The sequence below is a fragment of the Cucurbita pepo genome, chromosome 14 (assembly GCF_057944985.1).
Source record: "Cucurbita pepo subsp. pepo isolate OVF chromosome 14, ASM5794498v1, whole genome shotgun sequence".
Classification (NCBI taxonomy): Eukaryota; Viridiplantae; Streptophyta; class Magnoliopsida; order Cucurbitales; family Cucurbitaceae; genus Cucurbita; species Cucurbita pepo.
The window spans coordinates 4,983,341-5,002,500 of record NC_141811.1 but is presented as its reverse complement, the minus strand read 5'-3'; the positions used below and the strand labels follow the sequence as shown (position 1 = coordinate 5,002,500).

At 35.7% G+C, this 19,160-nt stretch overlaps 2 protein-coding genes and 1 long non-coding RNA gene across 3 annotated transcripts in view; 1 reads left to right on the top strand and 2 right to left on the bottom strand.

Moving 5' to 3' along the window:
- Nucleotides 1-653, bottom strand: part of LOC111810625 (1-aminocyclopropane-1-carboxylate synthase-like) — a 2,297-nt gene extending 1,644 nt beyond the window's left edge. Inside the window, exons 1-3 of the mRNA XM_023697357.2 lie at nucleotides 447-653; nucleotides 230-361; nucleotides 1-31 (exon numbers count right to left, since the gene is read on the bottom strand). The exon at nucleotides 1-31 is cut by the window's left edge and continues 130 nt beyond it. Of these exons, the coding sequence (XP_023553125.2) occupies nucleotides 1-31; nucleotides 230-361; nucleotides 447-620 (337 nt within the window). The 5' untranslated portion in view covers nucleotides 621-653. The remainder of the gene's footprint in view (nucleotides 32-229; nucleotides 362-446) is intronic.
- Nucleotides 654-6,678: 6,025 nt separating this feature from the next.
- LOC111809751 (uncharacterized) lies at nucleotides 6,679-10,152 on the bottom strand. The gene is made up of 3 exons (XR_002817297.2): nucleotides 10,078-10,152; nucleotides 9,810-9,933; nucleotides 6,679-7,092 (listed from the first exon to the last, which is right to left on the bottom strand). It is a non-coding gene; the product is annotated as an uncharacterized LOC111809751 (long non-coding RNA).
- Nucleotides 10,153-13,050: 2,898 nt separating this feature from the next.
- On the top strand, nucleotides 13,051-18,127 carry LOC111810405 (WRKY transcription factor 22-like). Its single transcript, XM_087117227.1, has 4 exons — nucleotides 13,051-13,433; nucleotides 13,505-13,739; nucleotides 17,895-17,968; nucleotides 17,999-18,127. Exons 1-4 carry the CDS (start codon nucleotides 13,147-13,149, stop codon nucleotides 18,111-18,113), a joined length of 711 nt encoding a protein of 236 aa, XP_086973353.1. The 5' UTR covers nucleotides 13,051-13,146; the 3' UTR covers nucleotides 18,114-18,127.
- The last annotated feature ends 1,033 nt before the right edge of the window (nucleotides 18,128-19,160 follow it).

The window sequence follows — 19,160 nt, the reverse complement described above, 5'->3', positions numbered from 1 at the left end:
CTCTCACTTTCGCCATGAAATTCGCCACAGCCTGTGAAAATTCAGTAACTGTGAGATCCCATATCGTTGTTGGGAGTAGAACGAAACACTCTTTTATAATGGTGTAGAAACATCTCCTTAGAATACGCAGTTCGAAAGGAAAAGTCCAAATAAGACAATACTCGATAGCTGTGGATTTGAACTGTCTGATTAATTAAGATTAGTTTAGTTAATTTAGTTTAAAACATACGTTTCTAAACTGTGGCAATCCATGGTAATCCTGGAAGTTGGCTATGTCTTTAAACTCATGAACTCCTTCAACGCTACAAATGGAAGCTTTTGGATTGTTTTTGATCCATTTCTCCACGAATTCAAAAGAAAGCTGCAATTTTGAACAAAACCCATCAACCAAAAACACCAAAAACTTGAAATTTGAGTGAAATTTCAGATCAAAACCAAGTGGGTACCTGATTTTCAGCCAAACCCATTTGAATAACCCCACGAGGATTCATTGTTGGATGAAATGGGTCAGTGTCATAAGCCTTCCAGCCATCAAAATATGGCGAATCCTCGCCATGGCCGTTCCCTTGGGCCAACTTGGACAAGAGTTTGCTAGCAGTGTTGGTTGAGAGGTGCACCATTTTGAAGTAGTGGAAGAAAGTTGATATCTTGTCTTAGAGAGAAGGCTTGTTAATGGTAGTTGAGGAGTGTTTTTCGAGTATTTATAGCTCTTTAGCGTTGCAAATTGGAGTTTTTCTTCCTTGTGGAACCTATGAAGAAATTTCTCTTTAAATTACGCACATCATCCACGTCGTCAGCGCGTGAGAATTGTTGCCTCTTTTTTTTTCTTTTTTTTTTTTATGTTCCAATTATAATTCGATATCCGTATTCAAAGTTTTATTTTGATCCTTACACTCCGACATGAAATGGGTATGTAACAGTCTAAGCCTACTGTCAGTAAATATTGTCCGCTTTGACCTATTACCTATCATTGTCAGCCTCATGATTTTAAAATGAATCTAGTATGGAGAGGGTCTAGCCCTACTACTTTGACTAGTGTGATCATTGTTTAGTGACTGACTTTGATACTATTTGTAACAGCCAAAACTCATCACTAATAGATATTGTAGTTTTGGCCCGTTACGTATCACTGTTAATCTCACGATTTTAAAACCCGTCTACTATGGAGAGGGTCTAGCCCTACTCCGACCAGTGCCTCGCACTGTCTGATGACTACCTCTAATATCATTTGTCACAGTCCAAGCCCACCACTAGTAGATATTATCACGTATTGCTGTGAGCTTCATAGTTTTGAAATGTGTATACTAAATAGAGGTTTCCACACATTTATAAGAAACGATTCATTATTCTCTCTAACTGACGTGGAATCTTACAGTGTAATCGAAGCTTGGCCAAATTATATAGGCTATTGAGACTAAGGTTTCTTTCCGTTCAACTATATAAAAAGTTAGGAGATTAGAACCTTTAACCTATTAGTTACGTTTATAGTGATAATAAAATTAACGCGTCCCAGAATTAAGGAAAAAAGAAAATTTAAGAATCAAAATCATATTTGAACTCAACCTTTATTTACAACATATTTTTCAAGGCAAAAACATGCCCAAATTACCATTTTTTTTATTTAAGGTTATGAGTTTGAACTTATAGAACTTAATTGGTTTTAAAAAAAAACACATTTAATTTCATTGTGAGGATTTGAGAGGGTGACGTCAAAAATAGTAAAAGACAAAAAATAATTATTTAGTTTTTTAAAACTATCAATTATTACTTTTCTAAAAAAATAAAATTTTGATTTTCCGAAGAAATTCGTTAATGCCAAATTAAATCATTAATTATCCAAAATCAAACATTAAATTTTTTTATTTTAGGCAAAATTATAAATTTATTAATTATCTAATAAAATTTTAAACTTTTAACCTCAACAACCGTACATATATATATATATATATATATAACGTAAAAATAACAAAAACCCCCAACGAGCGCAACCTTTATGTTGAGTTGCCAACCGTTGAGGTTGGAACCCTAAACAGACTACCGGTAATAAGTCAGAGGAAGGTGAGGATGACGTCAAGTCATCATGCCTCTTATGTCCTGGGCGACACATGTGCTACAATGACCAGGACAAAGTGTCGTGATCTCGCGAGGGTGAACTAACTCCAAAACCCCGTCCTCAGTTCAAAACATTATAAAAGACAATATCCTCGCTTGATATCAATAATACACGTGTTAGATCATGCGTATAAAACATAAAACGAAACGTCGGAACCGACATTTTAGGAATTGGATAGGGTAAGATAGAATAATAGAATGGGGGGAGAATCTGATAGGGGTGACCTAAATTATTAAGGCAGTGGAGCCATAAGAAACGCGGGAAATGTCCTAATAATAATAATAATAAATAAATAAATAAATAAAAAAGAGTTCGTGGGTCTTAATTTAAGCCTTGGACTGGACACTATCCAGTTGGCAGATCTGACTTTAATTAAATTAAAAAAAAATAAATTATATATATTTTAAAAATAAAATAAAATAAAATAAATAAATTCATTAATTATAGAATCTCTTGTTGGTGTATCCCTTTTTGCCAGAAGGTTTTTAATTTTATTTATTTATTTATTTATTTATTTTTATTTTTGGGATACAGCTCTTGGGACTGTTCCCCATTATTTGAGAAATTATTCGGTGATTAATTATTAAATAATTTCTTTATGTTTTCTTGTCCCCTTAATTTCACGTTTTTTATTTTATTTTATGCAAAATGTTTCTTCTTGACATAATAAATTTAATTATATTTTAATTTGTTTATAAATTACGTCGATAGTATATAATTGTATGTTATTATTTGTAATAATTAAAAATTGGTTTTTATAAAGCAATGAAGAAATAAATTTAGTTGATATTTAGTTCGTAATTAAATTATAATACTAAAAAGAAATAATAATAATAATAATAATAATAATAAATGAAATAATTTTGGGTTTTATGTATTTTTCTAATCCTCTCGTGTGGAGAATATCCTATCTGATGATGTTTTTTTTTTAATAATTAAAAATTACTAATTTATATTTAAATTACAATATTAAAAAAATAAATAAAGGAAATAATTTTGTCTTTTTAGGTATTTTTGTAATCCTCCCGTGTGGAGAATATCCAATATGATGATTTTTGTATTAAAAAAATAATATAAAATTAATTAATATCGAATGGCTATAAAGTCGTCCACTTTATCTTTAATAATCGACAAATTATTATTTTAAAAATTAGGTCAGTTTTCCATTTTTTAAAAAAAAATTGATTAATTGTATCCTTAAATATTAAAAGTTGTTTTTTTTTTAAATTTTAAATTACGATCAAATTATAATAAATAAGGTGCACTACGTTGATATAATTAGTATTTATGAAAAAAAAAATTAAATATTTTTTAATTTGACTTTCTAATTAGAATGAGAAATGTCTATTTTACCCCTATTTAAAGAATTCTATTTAAATGGATAATAAAAAAGTTAGTCGGGAGAGAGATTTCTCTCGTTTAGCTAAATTGAACCATGAACACAAGATTATATTTACCGTCTCCACCCCAATTTAAAAATAAATAAATAATTAATTTATATGACTATTATAGTATATTTTTGTTTATGAAATATTGTTTATAATTTTTCACTATAAATTATATCGAAAAAGGAAGGTTTTCACTAAAAAGTTTATTTGAAAGGAATATATATGAATAATAATAATTTTATTTTGGGTATTTAAATTAAAATTGAGAAAAAAAATGAGAATTTGAATATAATGTGTTTTAAACATGTGGGTGGATAATTAGGACTTACGTCCACGCCTAATGTTGAAGAATAAAAACTTTGGACAAGAAAAAAAAAAAAAAAAAAACACACAAAGGTTGTCACGCCCGAGTTTGGTTAAGTTCCATTCCACGTAAAGTTGCAATAAACAATATTAAAAGTCAAGCCTTGGTTTAGAATGTTTACATACACGTTAAAATTTGGATTGCCCGATATTTACTTCGGGTAGCTCCTTCACCCTTTTTATAAGAAATGTTCATATGATTTGATAACTCGACCAATTCGAACTACACAACCCAAATCATAAAATTTGGATTGGGTTTGATTACATTTTTTTTTTCCGGTTTGGGTTGGGTTGACTTTCTAAACAATCGAAAATTTTGTTCATTTTGTTGGTTGACATTTTTTTGGGGTCAGAACAATTCGACGAACTAAAAAATACAGTTACAATTCAATCCCTATCTTACTTTTTTTAAAACCAGCGTCAGTGATGTATTGTAATTTGTAAATATTTTATATTTGAATTTTATAAAATTTTAGTTATTAATATAACATGTACCGTGGATAAGTAATATAATATTCAACTTTTAATTTTAACTATTAATATGACTCGTAAATGTGATTTTAAACCGATTTACTCTATTTATTAATATTATTTTAATAGAGTTCTAGTTGATAAAATATTTATTGAATAAAGTTTCAAACTTTATTAAATTATTTATTAGATATAACAATAAACGTTTAAAAGAAATAGTCTATTATTAATTATTTTTTAAATCTTTCCTCTCAACCCATTGTCAAATTAAAAAAAAAAAAAAAAAAAAACTAATATTAAGTGATATATGTATTAAATTTTCATTATAATTTTTTAAATTAAATTCCTAATAATAAAACAATATATAAAAATTTAAAGAAAGTGGAGAGAATTATTGAATATTAAAAAGAAAAGAAAATAAATAATAATAATAATAATAATAAAAGAGTAATGGATCATAATAGGATGGAGCTGTCAATAATATTAATTATAATTTTATCATTTAAAAAATTAACAAATATGCATTTTAGATTAATTTCGAAGTGCCAAAAAAAAAACAAATAAATAATTAAAAAAAAACTTGAATTTTGACCTAAAAATAATTTTTTAATATTTTAATTATATTTAAGTTAACTATCATCCTCCAATATGAAAATAGTTTAATTAAAAAGTAACAGGTTCAGTTCATTGTTTTCAATACGGTCCGAAGTCAAGAAAAAAATTACTATTTTATCATAAAGTCGTGTAAATACGAGTATTGATATCGGAATATTGAAATTTTGTTCGTTGACTCTTTTTACCTGTTTTTTTGAAAAAAATTGGAACGTTTACTTATCAAAATATCAAATAGTTGAAACGTTTACTTATTAGTGGTTTGAATCGGAAATGGTTGAAACTATTCCAAATTCAGTCCGAAATAAATTTCTTGATTTTACATTCGGTAAAAACTTTATTTATTTTTATAAAATGAATGGTCAAATAATGTGAAAAACAACGGAACATAATGATTAGGTTATGTAGAAAATTGTTGGTGTAATCCTCACCATATCTTTTCATCTTTCAATATTTAATTAAATAAATTTTCATATTTTAATAATAAAATAATAAATGTTTTAAAATAAAGTCAAATTTTATATAACTATACTCGAGAAGTTAATAATTTAAAGTGTATTGGTCTGAGTTTTTAAATATTAATAAATAAATAAAACAAATTATATATATTTTAAAATATATTATATTTGGCGAGTTATGTCAAGCATAGTAATAATAATAATGGTCGGTTAATTGTATATTGAGACATTTGAAGATTTTGTCGGTGACACGTCAACATGATGATGTGGAAAGTGGTAATACAAAATGTGGGATTGGACAAAAATTGACTGCAGGGGATTTATGATTAGAGGCTTTTGATATATTGAAAACATTATAATAAACTTTGTTTGTTTGTTTTTTTTTTTAATTATTGAAAAGATCGAAAAGATAACCGACCATGTAGTAACCAAATGCAACCACATTTAACATAACTGTAACTGTCCAAGTTTATCAGATATTCTTCGCTTTGGCCCGTTATGTATCGCTGTTACCTTCACGGTTTTGAAACGCGTATGCTAGAGAAAAGTTTCTACAACCTTATAATGTTCCCCTTCCTACCTAACGCGGGATCTCACAATCCACCCCTTTGGGGGCTAGCGTCATTGCTGACACACCGTTTGGTGTTTAGCTCTAATACTATTTGTAACAGACCAATGTTACTGTTAGCAGGTATTGTCCGCTTTGGCCCGTTACGTATCACTGTCAACTTCACGATTTTAAAACACATATGTTAGAGAAAGGGCTTCACACTCTTGTAAAGTTCCCCTCCCCAACCAATGCGAAATCTCACAATCCGGCCCCTTGGGGGCTAGCGTCATTGCTGACACTCCGTTAGCTCTAATACCATTTGTAACAGCCCAAGGTCACTGCTAGTAGATATTGTTTGTTTTGGTCTGTTACGTATCACTGTCAGTTTCATGGATTTAAAACGTGTATGCTAGAGAAAGGTTTCTACACTCTTATAAGGTTCCCTCCCCTGCTGATGTGGGATCTCACAATCCAAGAGAGCCAGCGTCATTGCTGGCACACTGACGGGTGTCTAGCTCTGATACCATTTGTAACAGCCCAGGCTACTACTAACATATATAGTCCGCTTTAGACCATTACGTATCACTGTCAACCTCACGGTTTTGAAACACATCTACTAGAGAGAGGTTTCTATACCCTTATAAGAAATGTTTCGTTTCTCTTCCCAACCGACGTGGGATCTCACAAAAAGAGTCTCTAAAAGTTTTAATCAACATTAAAATAAACATACAATTAAAAGTTGACTCACTCGGAATGAAAACAAGGAAGGAAACAGAAGAATAATAACAAGGGAATGATTGTAGGCAATTTCTATTTTTCTCCCACCATACCATTTTCATTTTCATTCGCATATTGTTGAATGATTAAAACGTTTAATTCAACAATCAACTTACAATCGTTTGCAGGCAAACTATGGAAAATTCAAAGTATTTACAAGAACGCGCATTCCACTTAAGATGGAGCACACTGTTGTTATATTACACTTACACAGCAGCAGTAATGGGAGGAATAGCAGGGCAGGGCAGGGCTGGGCTTCTGTATGAGCAGCAATGCTTCTGTTTTCGCTTTACGAGTCAGCTCCCAGCAGCTCAGAGAGGTTTGTTCTGATAGCTTCCCCTGTGTGGGCTAAGCTTTGGCCTTTGAAGTTTCAATGTGGCATCCAAGTTTCATAAATCAGTCTCACCAGGAACCAATAAAAAATAACACCAAACATGTCACTGTCACCAATCAGATTAATCGAACTTTGAATCTAAAATGTACTGAATTCGAACTATTCGTTTCGACTTCGGTTAACTAGATGGATTCAACTGCCTCATATGTTCATGGGAGAGGCACAAATTTTCAAATTTACTGATGCTTTAATATGGTATCAAGCAGAAAGTCCAAAAGTTCATGCCCCTATTATTCTCTTCTCATTTCACATTATTTGTCCACGGGTTGATATTTAAGGAAACGTGAAGAACTTCGTCATAACTCGACAACTTCAACTTTTACTTTAACGAATATTGAAGAACTACAAAGCATGGGGTACTACCCTTTCCTTAGGACTCTTTAAGAACGTTATCTCACAATGTCTAGACCACCTTGCATGCACCTCAATGACTCTTACACGATAGTTGCCCTAAACCTACTACATTTAGTTACCGAGATAACTTAAAGGATATTAAATCTTAGGTAGATGACCATCATGATTTGAATTCATCCCCTTAAGAGTTTGTGATGTGTATAAGTTACACCAGGGCCATATAATATCACCTCTGTTAAACGAACACGACTCTCCACAATGGTATGATATTGTCCACTTTGAGCATAAGCTCTCATGGCTTTGCTTTGGGCTTCCCCAAAATGCCTCACACCAATGGAGAGAGTATTCATTGATTATAAACCCATGATCATTCCCTAAATTAGTCAATGTGGGACTTTCATCTAACACCTCCCCTCGAACAAAGTACGCCTCCCCTTAATTGAGGCTCGACTCCTTTTTCTTTTGGAGTCCTTTGTTCGACATTTGAGGATTTTATTGACATGGCTAAGTTTAGGACATGACTCTGATACCATGTTAGATGAACACGACTCTCCACAATGGTATGATATTGTCCACTTTGAGTATAATCTCTCGTGACTTTGCTTTGGGCTTCCCCAAATGGCCTCATACCAATGAAGATAGTATTCTTTGATCAACAACCTCCAATGCATTGTCTAAGCATTTGCAAAACGAAACAGTGGATCAAGTTACTTATCCTGACATTTGAGTGAAGGACAATCTAGAAAGCAGGGGCACACTGGTTGTGGCCAAGCATCTATGTCTCAGGTAAGAATATGTTTAATATGAATCCAAAAATCTATAGTGCCTAATTCTATTATAAACTTATTCTTCCATTACTGATATACGTCTTAACTCCCCCACCCCAACCAACATCACTTCATCAGCTACATGACCAGTTGCACAATCTTATCCTCTCTACGTAACTAGAAGATTAAGCTATACTGAGGAATCATAAAATGATATAATGGAACGAAGATGCAAGTGAACGGTCAGTCCAAGTTAATGCAGTACAATTGAAGTTGGTTATGAGACTATATCTAAGGTCCACTTAGTAGACTCGGAACTTTCTTTTAATAATACAATGAACATTTTCTATCAGAGAGTGTACATGTAAGAGCGAGGTTTCCACACCCTTATAAAGAATGTTTTGTTCCCCATAACCCACTCCCTTGGGACCAGCGTCCTTGCTGGCACACTGCTTGGTGTCTGACTCTAATACCATTTGTAACATTCCAAGCCCACCTCGGACAGATATTGCCCAATATTGTCCTCTTTGGGCTTTCTCTTCCGGGCTTCTCCTCAAGATTTTAAAATGCGTCCACTAGGGAGAGGTTTCCACAGGTTTATAAGGAATATTGTCCAAGCCCACCGTTCCACACGCTTTTAAGGAATATTTCGTTTGGGCTTTCCCTTATGGTATTCCCCTCAATATTTTGAAACGCCTCCACCAGGGAGGGGTTTCCACACTCTTATAAGGAATATGTCGTTCCCCTCTCCAACCAATGTGGGATCTTACAATCTGGAATAGTTCGTTCCCCTCTCCAACCAATGTGGGATCTTACAATCCGGAATATTTTGTTCCCCTCTCCAACCAATGTGGGATCTTACAATATGGAATATTTCGTTCCCCTCTCCAACCAATGTGGGATCTTACAATCCAACCCCTTAGGGGACAACGTCCTTGCTGACACACCGTCCGATGTCTGGCTCTAACACCATTTGTAATAGTCCAAACCCACCACTAGTAGATATTGTTCTCTTTGGACTTTCCATTTTGGGCTTCCTCTCAAGGTTTTAAAACGCGTCCACTAGAGAGAAGTTTCCACACCCTTATAAGGAGTGTTTCATTCCCCTCTCCAACCAATATGAGATCTCACAGTATCAACCGGAAACAAAAAAAATAATGAATGTACTCAATTTCTTGAGATGCATACAATTTGACACAAGCACTATTTCACTCCTGAGGAAGAACTCGACATGAATCACGACACTCATAAAATCTCTTTAATAAATTTAATAGTACTCTTATGTGACATATACATATCAAATAAACCAATAAAGTTGAGAAAACAAACAGAAAAGAGTACGTGTCTTGGTTTATCCACTATGCTATTGAGGGACTCTCTAAAGAGAGCAATACGCAAGCATAAAAGATATCGTGACATCAAGTATGCAAGCATATAGATCATCTGTACAGTGTACCAAGTGGCTCAATTTAAACAAGTGAAGTCAAAGAGGACATGATTCATATATAAACAAAGCAAAATTTAGTAAGTACGCAAGAATTTGCTACCACATAACAATATACAGCTTCTTGAGTAAAAACAGATGATGGAGCACCCTTTCATTTGGATCTGAACTTGGAAAGATCAGGAAGCCTCAAAGCACTCAAAATTTCATCAATCAACCACACAGTGAAGAAGAACACCACCCTAAATCAACAACAAAACTGAGCTAATAATTCAAAGCAAAAAAATACACACAACTAATTTGGTAAAAATTTCCCCATTTCTTCAGCAGCAGAGCAACCAACAAGAACAAAAAAGAGAAGAACAACCAAGAACCAAAGAAATTACCATCGGAATGAGCCTCGCAACAGCCTCTTCCCCCAATAATCAAAGGATACCCAGGCTCCAACTTGTGAAGATCATGTCCGGATCAACACAGACGAAAGGCAGCGAAGAGGACGAAATACAACACAGATTTCTTCTGCGAAAGAAAAAGGGATCGGTGGGAGAGACGAAGAAGAGGGCGGGGACAGCCATGGAAAGGGGAAACGAAGCGCTGAGTGAAAGATTGGTTGTACTGTTGGCGCCATCAAGGTGCATAGGGACGGCCGGACGGGGTCCCGTCGACGCCTTATTACATTCCTTATTAAGTTCTTTCATAAAAAAAAAAAAAATAAATAAATATTTAAAATATTTTCTATTTTCTATTTTCTATTTTATAATTTAAATGTAGTATCTATTATTTAGTTTTTTAAATTAATGTATTTTCTATTTTCTTTTAACAATATTTTAAAATTTTAAGCCAAACTTAATTTTCATAATGAATATAACATTTTTTTTAAAATATAAGAGACTAAATTAAAACTTTTTAAATTGTAAAAAAAAAAAAAAAAAAAAAAAAAAAAAAAAAAAACCATTTTATATTGGGCCCATGTAAGTGGGCTTGGGCAGAAATAAACTGATCGAAAAGTAGGCCAAGCCCATGGGCCCAAATCGAATAGTTCATTTGATTAAAATTTAATTGAATTTCATAGTTTTTTCATATATGAATTTGGGAGGTCATTTAAAAAATAAGTAATAAAACCATAAATATTTATACTCAGCTAATTTAGTGATTTACATGAAAAATTAAGTGCATTATTTTCTAATTTTAATTTTAATTATAGAAACTTAATTAATATTGAGTTTAATATTTTTAAAAAAATAACATAATTTAGTTTTATTTAAACTCAAAATCACTTTAAATATATATATATATATATATATATATATATATATATATATATATATATATATATATATATTAAGAAAGACCATTTCAAAGCCACCGTTTGTCCAAGTTGCCCATTCCGCGTGGGAAAATATTCTCATAAAACGTCACATTAAATGGCCCATACTATGCACTAAAACCCAAAAATTAAAACTATATAATATGATTGTGACTCGTAAGTCGATCCTAATTTCTTCTATTTTTATTTTTATTTCCTCTTTCTCGCGAAACCCTTTTCACCTTTTTTTTCAATGGCTTGATCTCGAGCGTAACCTTAAAATCACAATTGATGTTTTTATTTATTGAGCTATGCTATTTATACTCGTTTATAAATTTTAACAGATCTAATATTTAGCAATTATATAATTTGATTAAAATAAATATATTGGTTTTTTTATTTTTATTTTTAGATTTGATTAATGAATTTAAAATGATTGACTTATACTATTTTATATTATTGTTTATTATAAAATAATAAAGGTGTTATTTAGAAATGATGTTAGCATGATGTCATCTTAAAAAATAAAAAAATAAAATAAAATCTATTAAAATAGTATAAATATCTTAAACCTTTTTTCAGTTGATATTTATTATATTATTTAATTGAATAATCTTTAACGTGTGGAAAACTATGAAATGATTAAAAACATTAATAACCAAATAATATTGTTATATTTTAATGGCTAAATTCATTGTTAGGAAGAAAATTCTTAGGTTAAATTTAATAATAATGATATTATTTTAGGTCTAACCTAACGTATTAAATTTAGGAATAAAATATTAGATAAAATGGAGTTAATTAGGGATTAAAAGGTTTTAGTCCTTTTTGCAATAGATTAGGGCAAGGCTGGTGCCAAGTTGCAAAAGAGGACTTTATTTAATTAATTATTTATTTATTTATTTTAAATTTATAATAATTATTTTTAGAAAATAAAAATTGAAGTTTGACTTTTAAGGTAGGTTCTTGAAAAGTAGGATTGGGGATTTGGGAGTGGGTTTCTATAGGACGAACCGCCCCATGGTTTGCTTCGAGGACTGACGGGGCTCAAACCCGCAGCGACCTATACGATGTTGATCTCTCTCTCCCAATCGATACGATTCGTTTCGATGGGACTTTTTTGTTAGTCGATGTCGATGTAAGGACGTGTTGTTGATAAAGATTTTGAGTTTGAATGGTATGATATAGGACCTGATTGTAACGACTTACAAAGTATAAATCCTAAACCCTGAACTCTAGTGTGTCAGTGTTCTTGACTTTGGACTAACCGATAATTTTATATAGAAAAAAAGTCTTACATATTTTTTTTCTTTGATATGTTTTTATGAGAGACTAAAGCTACTTGTTAGGGGTTGTGTGTTAAGTTGAATTGAGTCGGATTTAAACTTTTTTTTTTTTTTTTTTTGTAGACTCAACCCAATATTCGAGTCGTAAATTTTTAAACCCGACCCAACACAATCATAAAGTTTATTGTTGGGTTCGGTCTAACACTTTGTTTAAATTTTTATTTTTTTTTTATAAAAAAAAAGTAAAAATTATATATTTATTTTCAAGTATTTAATTAAGATTTCAACCCATAAAAAATAAATAATCAAAAGAAAATAATTATAAAATTAAATAAAAATAAAACAAATGTTTTATATTTAAAATTAATAATAAATTTAAGTTTGTTCAACTCAATTTAATAATTGATTAATAGATTATTTCATCTATAAAATTTTGATTTATGAATCAATACCGAATTTAATTCAATCAAATAATTTTATGATCCAACTCAAACAGTATAAACTATATAAGTTGAGTTGATCCCGTTTTTTTTTTAATACTCATAGTTTTATATATATATAATTTTTAACGTCAATAATTATTAAAAAAACAAATCAAAGAAAAAGGTGTGAAAATAACACAAGATTATATCAATATCATATTAAAAAAAAAACAATAATTAATTTCTCCTCTTCACACATCAAACGAAAAAAAACACTTTTTAAACCCGTTGACATTTAACAAAGTCAACGAAAACACAGATTAAAGTGTGAAACAATCTCCAAACAACAATTTCACAAGATCCCATTTCTCCAATTATTTAAACAAAGTTTGAGCAAATTAAATTTGCTCAAAGCTCTGAACTTTTCAAAGTCAGCCTCCCATGGAGGATTGGGATTTGCAAGCAATTGTAAAAGGATGCAATGGATCAATTACTCCTTCAAGAACAGCAACGCTCATGGAAGATCCAAATTTGTTCTCTTTTTTGATCGAAAAAGATGAACTTTTAAGTTCTTGTTCAGTGTATGATGAGTTTGAAGGGTTGTTTGGGAGCTCCGATGACTCTGCCTCTGCCTCTGCCGCCGCCATTTCTGGTCTTCTCAGAGAGCTTAAGGAACCGGAAAAGCTTCATCGGAAGAGCCAAATCGCTGCAACTAAACAGAAACAGAGGTGGGTAATTCGAATTTAGATTCAAAATTTTATCTTTTGAAGGATTTGACTGAGTTTTGATTTGGTATCAGCAAGAAAAGTCGGCAAAACAGAGTCGTGAAAGAGGTGAAAGCAGAGGGGGTGTGTTCGGATTCATGGGGATGGCGGAAATATGTACAGAAACCGATTAAAGGGTCGCCATATCCGAGAAGCTATTATCGATGTAGCTCCTCCAAAGGATGCTCTGCTAGAAAGCAAGTTGAACGGAGCCTCTCCGATCCCGGCGCCTTCGTTGTCACCTACACGGCTGAGCACAACCACGCTGAGTGACACAATCGCACTTTCGAAGGCAGCGGACTAGCGATTGTGCGGCACTCACTTTCCAGCGACAAGTGAGTTAAGCCAATTTGTTCTTGCGTCGCCTACGGCCAAGCGACGTACGGTCGAGCCTCTAGCCTCGGTTTTAAAAGAAGGTTTTAGAAAACGAGGAGAGAGAGAGATTTTTGAAAGAGAGATTTTAGAAAGAGACGTTATATAAGCAAGCAAGAGAAAGATAACAACGGCTTAGCATATATAACCTTGGGTAGGGAGAAGTTGACGACTAGTCATATCCCCCTATAGTACATTCTGGGCCATTTTAGTTCTGTCAGGCCTAGACATGATTTTCTTGAGGTGTCATACGCTCTAGAATTACAAAGGGAAAAACACTAGAATGAAAAGACATGACAAGGGTTTGGCTTGTCATGGGCATGCGGCCATGGGCAACAGGCCCTGGACAGGCATGACCGTGACATCCTCCCCCACCTAATTGGTTGACGTCCCCGTCAACCGACTACTTTCATACCTTGCGATGTGGGTGGCGGCGGAGTTCAGATCTTCGGCGCATTCCCAGCTTGTTTCCTCTGTAGGGAGATTCTTCCATTTGACAAGGAATTCACGAATCGTCCGTACAGGTCTTCCTATCTTCCTAACCCTGTCGGCTAGGATCTCTTCCACTTCCTTTGTTTCTTTTTGTTTCAGATCGATGCTCGGTCTTGTGGTTGTATTTCGATGGTCGTCGTCTGGATCAGGGTGATAGGGCTTCAAGTTGCTCACATGAATGACGGGGTGAATTTTCATCCATGCGGGGAGTGCAACTCGGTAGGAGGTAGCCCCAATCTTTTTAAGGACTTCAACCGGGCCTTCGTATTTACGAACTAATCTCTGGTCCTTTCGGCTACGAAACCTGATCTGTTCTGGTCTCAGCTTGATAAGGACTTGATCTCCTGCACGGAAATGAAGGGGGCGACGCTTCTTGTCCGCCCATTTCTTCATATGCTTGGAAGCCTTCTCTAAATATGCTCGGGCTATATCTGTCGTCTGCTTCCATTCTCTTGTAAAGTTGTGAGCTTGAGGGTTTTTTCCTGCATAAGGATGATCAATAATATGGGGTAAGGCCGGTTGTCGTCCACTTACAATTTCAAAGGGACTCTTCCCTGTAGACGAGCTTGTTTGACAATTGAAGCAAAATTGGGCGACATCTAACAATTGTATCCAGTTCTTTTGGCGAGCGTCGACGAAGTGACGTAAGTATTCTTCGAGCAAGCAGTTGAACCGTTCTGTCTGTCCATCGGTTTGAGGGTGATAACTCGAGGAGATGTTCAAGGTTGTTCCCAAGAAAGCGAATAACTCAGTCCAGAATGTCCCAATGAATCTGCCATCCCTGTCACTGATGATGCTCGACGGAATGCCCCATAACTTTACAACGTGTTTGAAAAACAGTTGGGCTGTGAGTTCCGCCGAACATAGTTTGGGAGTGGGGATGAACGTCGCATATTTTGAGAACCGGTCCACAATAACCAAGATGGCGTCATATTCCCCGACTTTTGGGAGGTGTGTTATGAAGTCCAGAGATACACTTTCCCAGGGTCTTGTTGGCACAGGTAGAGGTTCCAAGAGTCCAGAGACTTTGGCTTTCTCGACCTTATCCTGTTGGCAGATGAGGCACGTCTTGGTGTATTGCATGATGTCGTCTCGCATGTTTGGCCAGAAGTACCCCTTCTTTATTAGGGCGTATGTTCTTTGCCATCCCGGGTGTCCGGCCCATAAGGTGTCGTGACATTCTTGAATGAGCTTCTTCCTCAGTTCCCCCGTTCTTGGGACGTACAATCTGTTTCCTTTGGTTATTAGGAGGTCCCCCTCAACCCAAAACTGCCGTATCTTTCCAGCCTTAGCTAGTTCGACAACGGCTTTGGCCGATGGGTCTTTGTGTAAATGTTCCTTGATGATGTCGCGCATCGATCCGTCGATCTTACTTGAATGAATATGGGCTAACATGCACAGGGCCGCATGTTCGCCCTTCCGACTCAGCGCGTCGGCTGCTTGATTACTCTTTCCCGCTTTGTGTTCAAACTTGAAGTCGAATTCAGCCAACGACTCCTGCCACCGGGCTTGTTTTGCTGTTAATTTTGGTTGATCAAAGAAGTGGCAAGTGGCGCTGTTATCCGTCTTCACTACGAACTGCGATCCTAAGAGGTACTGTCTCCAGAGTCTATCAGAGTGCTCTTGCTCAGTCGAGAGTTTATGGTGGCATCTACGAACATAAGCCCTTTCTCTATTATCTCCTTCGGTTCGACTTTCCGTTGGAGGGCTGACAAGAATTTGAGTGCGCCCATTCGGGGGTTGTCGTGATCTTCTTTCTTGTCTAGCAAAGTCTCGACCCTTGCCTCATTGCTCTCTTGAATGGACACTTGGAGTGCAGTGAGAGAGGCCCGATGAGGACAGTAGGATACCTTGTGGGGGCCTTTACATAGCATGCATTGCAAAGGCGTCGTCGGGTGGTTCTTTTGGTGGTAAGGCCCTCGAGATGTCCCCGCTTGATTGTTCTGAGGAGGTCTATCCGTCCATCCATTCGATCTGTTGGGGCTTCCATTTCGATGGCCTGGTGGTCGGTATGGTTTGCCCCCATTGTTTGGGGCTGGTGTCGCTCTTCTTTGGGATCCTGCTTCGTTCCCACAGTCCACGAGTCTCTCGGCGCAGGCCATTGCGGCAGCTAGGGTTTGGACCCTGTTCTCATGTATCTTTGTTTTGGCCCACGGTTGTAGACCATTTATAAAGAAGAACACCTTGTCCTTCTCTGCTGTACCCCTGATATCCAGCATCAGGGTTGAGAATTGTCTGACGTAGTCCCGTATGTTTCCAGTGTGTTTTAGGGCTACTATTTTCTCCATTGCTATGTGTCCTGCGTTTTCGGGGAGGAATTGTTCCCTCAACTCTCTCTTGAGGTCCTCCCATGAGTCAATGGTGCACAATCCATCCTCGATGTCTTGCACCTTCGTACGCCACCACAGTTTGGCGTCGTCTACGAGATACATCGCAGCTACAGTCACCTTCTTGTCGTCGGTACAAGCCGTTGTGGCTTTGAAGTACTGTTCGACGTCAAAGATGAAGTTCTCCAACTCTTTGGCGTCCCGATTCCCTTTGAAGGCTCTAGGGTCTGGGAACCTTAGTTTGTTGGATCCTGCATTAGTTTGTCCAGCCGTGACACCTTCCACGGCTTTCATGGTAACTTCAATTCGAGTGCTCATGGCGGACATCCTTTCTTGGAGGTCGTCGACTGTTGATCTGAATTCATCAGCCAATCCATTGAACAAACTCATCATTGTGTTTTGTAGTACGTCGAACTCTTCGCCACGTACCTCTTTGTGTGCGACAGAGCTATCCGGACTATCAGACGGTTTTGGGCTGCTCGTAGGAGCAACTCTTTCTTCGAGCGAGGTCACTCGAAACAACAGTTCTGCGATTGGCAACCCGTCTAGGCGGTTGCCCATTGCGTCGACTTGGACGACTTTCTCACTCAGTTCGGTCACCCGTGTTTCCAGGAAACGGAGGGTGTCAGGGACTTCTTTGAGGAACAGCATTTCCTCCTCTATTAGCGTAAGCCGATCGGCTTGTGCTTTGGGTGTCGACTTTGTCGTCGACATGATTTCGGTCTATATGACGTTACGGAGCTAACAAAGCTCTGATACCACTTGACACAATCGCACTTTCGAAGGCAGCGGACTAGCGATTGTGCGGCACTCACTTTCCAGCGACAAGTGAGTTAAGCCAATTTGTTCTTGCGTCGCCTACGGCCAAGCGACGTACGGTCGAGCCTCTAGCCTCGGTTTTAAAAGAAGGTTTTAGAAAACGAGGAGAGAGAGAGATTTTTGAAAGAGAGATTTTAGAAAGAGACGTTATATAAGCAAGCAAGAGAAAGATAACAACGGCTTAGCATATATAACCTTGGGTAGGGAGAAGTTGACGACTAGTCATATCCCCCTATAGTACATTCTGGGCCATTTTAGTTCTGTCAGGCCTAGACATGATTTTCTTGAGGTGTCATACGCTCTAGAATTACAAAGGGAAAAACACTAGAATGAAAAGACATGACAAGGGTTTGGCTTGTCATGGGCATGCGGCCATGGGCAACAGGCCCTGGACAGGCATGACCGTGACACTGAGCCTACTCGCCGTAACGCCCTTGCCGGAACCACGAGGAAGAAGTTTCCGGCGCCGGAAAACACGAGTTTGGATAGGTCTGTGGCGGAAAACACGAGTTTGGATAGGTCTGTGGCGTCCGTTGAAGAAGAACAGCCAATGGAGGGAGTTGCAGAGGGGGGAGTTATTATGGATTTGCCATTCGAATTCTTTTCTGGTTTGGAGGATTTTCTTTTTCAATGACCTTTTTTTTTTTTTTTTTTTTTTTTTTTTTTTTTTTTTTTTTTAAGAGAATGTGAATTGGAAATTGTAAAACTTAATTTTTTTTTTAATTTAAAAATACAAAATCACTTGGGTGGAGTTACGTCAAAATAGTTTACAAAATAACACGTTTCAAAATTGTGGATATGAAAATAATATTAAAATAACAAAAAGGAAAATGGCTCGATCTAAAAGTTCTTCCTACTAGCCACACGGCTCTACATGCTACCATCATCAACCGTGATCTACTTGTAGGCTTTCTCTTATTAAATGTTTCTTAAGCTGTGTGCTTAGTCAAGGTCCTAGAGTGTCAATTCCATAGTTTGAGTTCATTTCTAGCCGTCTCAGGTCCATAAGGTTCACATAACCTGCGTACTCAAATTCTAATATCTAAATCAACCATCTGGACATATTGGGGTTCAAGGTCTACATAACCTCTTATTTTTTTACTTTCCAAAGTCTATAAAATGAACGTCCTAACAAATCATAGCATGTCATAGTACTATGAAGACATTTAAATCAATCAAAATCAAATTTGATAATTTCCACCGGATGATTTAGCCATCGGATCTGCCGGTGTAGTGAGTCGGAGGGTGGCTCAACACAGTTGTGGTGGTGACTCCGTGCAACAGAGGCGTGCCAGGCCATATGCACGCTACAATCAGGCACTTCATGAAATGGTGAACTAAAGAAAATTGTTGGATGAAAGTCTTACATCGACTAATTTAAGGAATGATCATGGGTTTATAATCAATAAATACTATCTCCATTGGTATGAGACATTTTAGGGAATCCCAAAGCAAAGCCATGAGAGCTTATGCTCGAAGTGGACAATATCATATAATTGTGGAGAGTTGTGTTAATCTAACATGGTATCAGAGCCATGCCCTAAACCTAGTCATGTCAATAGAATCCTCAAATGTCGAACAAAAGTATTATGAGCCTCGAAGGCATAGTAAAAATGACTAAGACTCAAAAAAGAAAAAGAAGTCGAGTCTCGATTAAGGGGAGGCGTACTTTGTTCGAGGG

Coding starts and splice junctions, on each gene's coding strand:
- LOC111810405 (XM_087117227.1), top strand. CDS start 13,147: ATGGAGGATTGGGATTTGCAAGCAATTGTAAAAGGATGCAATGGATCA. Junction 13,434..13,504: donor GCAACTAAACAGAAACAGAG/GTGGGTAATTCG, acceptor ATTTGGTATCAG/CAAGAAAAGTCGGCAAAACA. Junction 13,740..17,894: donor CTGAGCACAACCACGCTGAG/TGACACAATCGC, acceptor CGTGACACTGAG/CCTACTCGCCGTAACGCCCT.